Consider the following 5,422-nt stretch of genomic DNA (forward strand, 5'->3'; position numbering starts at 1 on the left):
CTTCAAAGGACGGCCAAAAAGTAAAGCCTATGTTTGACAAACAACCTTCCATGCTAAGAAAAACCACAATACTATTTCTTATCATTTCTTTATCTATCACTTTTTTCTATTATATATATTCTAATTAAAGCAAAATTAATTGATATGTTTATATTAAAAATACACCATTGCCAATAGATTTGATTGTTTTACATAGTTTAAAAGTTGAAATAAAAGATAATTTAAATAAATATTTTTTTCATTAATTTTTTAGATATTTTTTTATTAGATTTAAGATCAGAAGATAGTAAAGATATGTAATTCTGTAAATCCCTAACACGCAAAGCAAAAAGGAAGATAGTAATAAAATGTTTTGACAGACAAAAAGAGGCCAAAAGCTTCAAAGGTCTAAAGGTGGTTGCAGATGAAGATAAGCACCCTCTTTCAATTTAAATTTAAATTTGTTAGGCCTTCCCATGCTCTCTGCTTCAGACTCCACAAATTCATATTCATATTCATATTCATATTCTAACCATTCACATCAAAGAATTCCACAAAAGCTTCAAAGGTTTGGTGATGAACAAGAACCCTGAACTTGGCAGAGTAGGGTTTCTACTTGTTAGGACATGAGATAGACAAACAGACTATATCATCCAAAACGCACACTTCGGAAACTAACCTCAGAATGGCCACTGTTCGAAAACTCATCGTGGAGGTTGTCGACGCTCACCACCTTGTCCCCAAGGACGGCCACGGCAGCTCCAGTCCCTACGTCGTTGTCGACATCTACGGCCAGCGGAGGAAGACTAGGACCGCGGTTCGCGACTTGAATCCGGTCTGGAACGAAAAGCTGTCCTTCAACGTCCACGCCCACTCTCAGCATCACATCTTCGGTGACATGCTCGAACTCGACGTTTACCACGACAAGAAATACGGCGCCACACGCCGGAACAACTCCCTCGGAAGAATCCGCCTCAGTTCCTCGCAGTTCGTCAACAAAGGCGAAGAGGCTTTGGTTTACTACGAGTTGGAGAAGAAGCACTTGCTGAGCATGATCCAAGGCGAAATAGGCTTAAAAATTTACTACGTGAACGAACTGGCAGTTCCTCCTCCGCCGGAGAAAGAGGAGGCACCGCCGAAGAAAGAAACCGAAACGGAAACTGTGGAGAAAGTGCAAGAACCACCTCCACCACCACCGGAAGGTGAGAAACCTAAAGAAGAAGAAAAGGCACAAGCTGAACCTCCAACAGATCCAACCGTACCTGAACGAGAAGCAGAACCAGAGCAGAAGCCTGAACAATCAGAAGATGGAGACCAGGTGAATCCGTTACCAGCAGACGTGGATTTGGACGTGAAGGCAGCGTCTGTGTCGAGGTCAAATTCCGAAATAAGGTTCGGCGGAAGCAACACTCCTCCACCTCCGGCGATGAGAAGGTCTACTTCAGCGGGGAGTTTCGCAGCATCAGAGGCGTCGAGTGAGATCAGCATGTTGATGGAACGGTCGTCGTTTGATCTGGTAGAGAAGATGCACTACCTCTTCGTGCACGTGGTGAAAGCGCGGTATCTTCCCACCAACGGCAACCCCGTCGCGAAGATCGCTGTTTCGGGGCAGCACGAGGTGACCTCAAGGCCCGCGCGCAAGACCACGGTCTTCGAATGGAACCAGACGTTCGCCTTCGCACGCAACGCACCGGATTCCACCTCTTCGGTGCTGGAAGTTTCCGTGTGGGACCCACCCGCGTCTCAAGCTTTGCTAGGAGGAGTGTGTTTCGACGTCAATGAGATTCCGGTGCGGGATCCACCGGACAGCCCTTTGGCCCCACAGTGGTACAGACTGGAAGGCGGTGGGGCCCTCCACGGAGATCTCATGATTGCCACGTGGATGGGAACACAGGCTGACGAGTCCTTCCCCGACGCGTGGAAGAGCGACACCTTCGCAAACGTGAACTCCAGAGCCAAAGTTTATCAGTCGCCCAAACTGTGGTACCTCCGCGCCACTCTTCTCGAGGCTCAAGATCTTCTCTCGCTGCCCTTCAACTCCCCCAAGGAAGCTTGTTTTCAAGTAAAGGCCAAACTCGGATTCCAGGTGCTCAAATCCAAAACGGTGCTCACTCGAACCGGCAACGTTTCATGGAACACCGAAGATTTCATATTCGTGGTGACAGAGCCAGTCAGCGACCACCTCGAGTTAACTTTGGAAAACCGCCAATCGGTCGCGCCGGCTACAATGGGGGTGCTCAGAATACCTCTCCACGCCATAGAGAGAAGGGTGGATGACCGGATTGTCCAGTCGCGGTGGTTCACGTTCGACAACCCCAACGAGAAAGAGGAGAACAAGCCCAGGGTGCATCTGCGGTTGTGCTTCGACGGTGGGTATCACGTGATGGATGAGGCAGTGAACTTGTGCAGCGACTACCGCCCCACGGCAAGACAGCTGTGGAAGGCTCCGGTGGGCACGTGCGAGCTCGGCATCATCGGTTGCAAGAACTTGGTACCCATGAAGACAGTAAACGGTAAAAGCAGCACGAACGCGTACTGCGTGGCCAAGTACGGCAACAAATGGGTTCGTACACGAACGGTTTCGGATAGCACAGAACCCAAATGGAACGAACAGTACACGTGGAAGGTTTACGATCCTTCGACTGTTTTAACTGTGGGAGTATTCGATAGCTGGACAGTGCCATTCATAATTGATAACGACAACGATAAGAACAGTGATCAAAACCCTGGTGAACCTGATTTCCGTATTGGAAAAGTACGAGTACGAATTTCTACGCTGCAAACAGGGAAAGTGTACAGAAATACGTACCCGTTGCTGGTGCTAACTCCCAACGCGGGCTTGAGAAAAATGGGTGAAATCGAGATAGCGATCAGGTTCGTTTGCACCACTCAACGGTTGGATCTCCTCCACGTGTACCTGCAGCCGATGCTACCGTTGATGCACCACATAAAACCGTTGGGGGTGGTGCAGCAGGAGGCGCTGCGGAGCACGGCGGTGAGGATGGTAGCGGGACACTTGGCGAGGGCGGAGCCGCCGCTGAGGAAGGAAGTGGTGTTTTACATGCTGGACGCGGATTCGCACAACTTCAGCATGAGGAAAGTGCGCGCGAACTGGTACAGGATAATAAACGTGGTGGCGGGGGTGATCGACATCGTGCGGTGGGTAGAGGACACTCGTGGATGGAGGAACCCAACAGCCACGGTTTTGGTCCACGCGCTGTTGGTGATGCTCGTGTGGTTCCCAGACCTCATTATTCCCACTTTCTGTTTCTATGTGTTTGTGGTGGGAGCGTGGAACTACAGGTTCCGGGCGCGTGACCTGCTCCCGCATTTTGATCCCAAGATTTCGATGGCGGAGGTGGTGGAGAGAGAGGAGCTGGACGAGGAGTTCGACGCGGCGCCGAGTTTGAGGGCGAGTGAGGTGGTGCGCGTGAGGTATGAGAGGCTTCGGACGCTGGGCGCGCGCGTGCAGACGGTTCTGGGAGATTTGGCGACGCAAGGGGAGCGCGTGCAGGCGGTGGTGACGTGGCGGGACCCACACGCGACGGGGATGTTTGTGTTCATGTGCTTGGTGGTGGCAATGGTGCTTTATCTGGTGCCGTCGAAGATGGTGGCCATGGCTTGTGGGTTTTACTATCTCCGACATCCTGTCTTCCGTGATCGCCTGCCCTCGCCGGCGCTAAACTTCTTCAGAAGGCTGCCCTCCATGTCGGATCGGATTATGTAGATTTTTTTTATTACTTTCTCAATTCAAATTATTCCTTTACATGCATGATTAGATATCAAATATGGATTATTTAGTATCAATTATTCAATGAGCTTTTCACAAATTTAGTATGTCTTTTATCCTTAGTCTCGAAGGATTATTAGTCAGTGATATTTAAGGTATTCTTGGTTTTGAAATTTAATGTCTTTTTATGATTTTTTAAAAATAAACCCAAACATTTCAAGTGATTCTTTTACTAATTGTTTAAAATCAGTTCCATGACTTGATTAGTGTTTGTTTAGAGATAAAACTAAAAAGGTTGGAATTCGATGCTGCAAAACTTAACATAGAAACAATTCAAATATAAAAAATAAAAGCGTAATATGATTGAATAAATTAAGTCGCTTGGTGCTTCCTTTGTTTATTTTCATCGATAGTTCAATATGAACATTGTATACCATTTTGTTTCTATATGTACCGTCTCTGTTGACCAAAGTCAAGTCAATGTCAACGTATGGAGGGTCCTTTCCAAGAAAGAAAGTTCCCTAGCTCGCGAGGACGAGTCATGCATAAAGACGACCCTGGTCAACCGGCGGGAACATTTGGTGCCCACCGTAGGACCGATATAAAACGTCAGTCCCATCACACAGTTTTCCAGTTCCAGTTGCAGTTTCCAACCCAATTCCAGTTCGCAAATCGCAGATAGTCAAGAAAGCTTCCAGAAACCACGAAAATGAGGCCCGCACACGCTAGGAGCGAAGAGATGACCATGCAACAACTCATGGGCATGATGCAAGGGTTGCAAGAAGCAATGGCGGCATCAAAAGCGGAGCAGGAGCGCATGCAGGCGGATCTCATAGCATCTCAGGCGAGAAACGATGAGCTCCACCGCACCAACGAGGAACTACGCCGCGGATGGCGCGACGTAGACGAGCCTGAGACTGCCACCCCACCAAGAGAATTCTCAACGCCATTCTCACAGGCGATCCTAGAGCCAACAATCCCCAACACGTTCACGGGGCCCAAAGTAACCTTCACAGGGATGGAGGACCCTGAGGCGCACCTCACTGCGTTCCACACACAGATGATACTGGTAGGCGGCTCTGATGCCGTAAGGTGCAAGCTCTTCATGAGCACTTTGACTGGGATGGCCATGGATTGGTTCATCAGCCTCCCAGAGGGTCACATCACGTCTTTCACACAGCTTTCGCGGCTATTCAGAGAGCAGTATCTAGCCAACAGGGCCCCACCCCAGTTTCATACGACCTGTTCAACGTGAAGCAGTATCAAGGCGAGACCCTGAAAGAGTACATAAGCCGTTTCGGGGCGCAAGTGGTGAAGGTGGGTACCACAGACGAGCCCATGATCGTGTACGCATTCAGGAAAGGAGTGTGTCCTAGGTCTTTCAGCAAGTCACTCAATCGCAGTCTCCCCAAGACTTTTGCTGAAGTAAGGCGTCGGGCGGTAGAACACATTGCCTCTGAGGGTGAGGCATACGAGAAATGCGCGACTGCTGCACCCACACGCCCAAGAGCACAGGTGCGCACGCAACCCGCTAGGGTCCACGAAGCCGCCACAGAAAGAAAGAACCAAGACAGGAAGCACACCTACGAGGCAAGAAGGACCCAGCCTAGGGGTCGAGCAGAAGGAAGGAGAGAGGGAAATAGACCTCTAAGGCACAATTTTGTGGTGGAACTTAAAGACCTCATCGTTGTGCCCAACATAGCTGACAGGTTG

The 5,422-nt window shown here is 49.4% G+C and overlaps 1 protein-coding gene across 1 annotated transcript; it reads left to right on the forward strand.

The window, feature by feature from the left end:
- The first annotated feature begins 299 nt into the window (after nucleotides 1-299).
- On the forward strand, nucleotides 300-3,809 carry LOC137830913 (C2 calcium/lipid-binding plant phosphoribosyltransferase family protein). Its single transcript, XM_068638315.2, has one exon. It carries the CDS (start codon nucleotides 665-667, stop codon nucleotides 3,704-3,706), a length of 3,042 nt encoding a protein of 1,013 aa, XP_068494416.2. The 5' UTR covers nucleotides 300-664; the 3' UTR covers nucleotides 3,707-3,809.
- Nucleotides 3,810-5,422: the final 1,613 nt, after the last annotated feature.

The sequence above is a fragment of the Phaseolus vulgaris genome, chromosome 6 (assembly GCF_051622355.1).
Source record: "Phaseolus vulgaris cultivar YP4 chromosome 6, ASM5162235v1, whole genome shotgun sequence".
Taxonomy (NCBI): domain Eukaryota; kingdom Viridiplantae; phylum Streptophyta; class Magnoliopsida; order Fabales; family Fabaceae; genus Phaseolus; species Phaseolus vulgaris.

What these genes read in the sequence shown, in the direction of transcription:
- LOC137830913 (XM_068638315.2), top strand. Translation starts at nt 665, where the DNA reads ATGGCCACTGTTCGAAAACTCATCGTGGAGGTTGTCGACGCTCACCAC.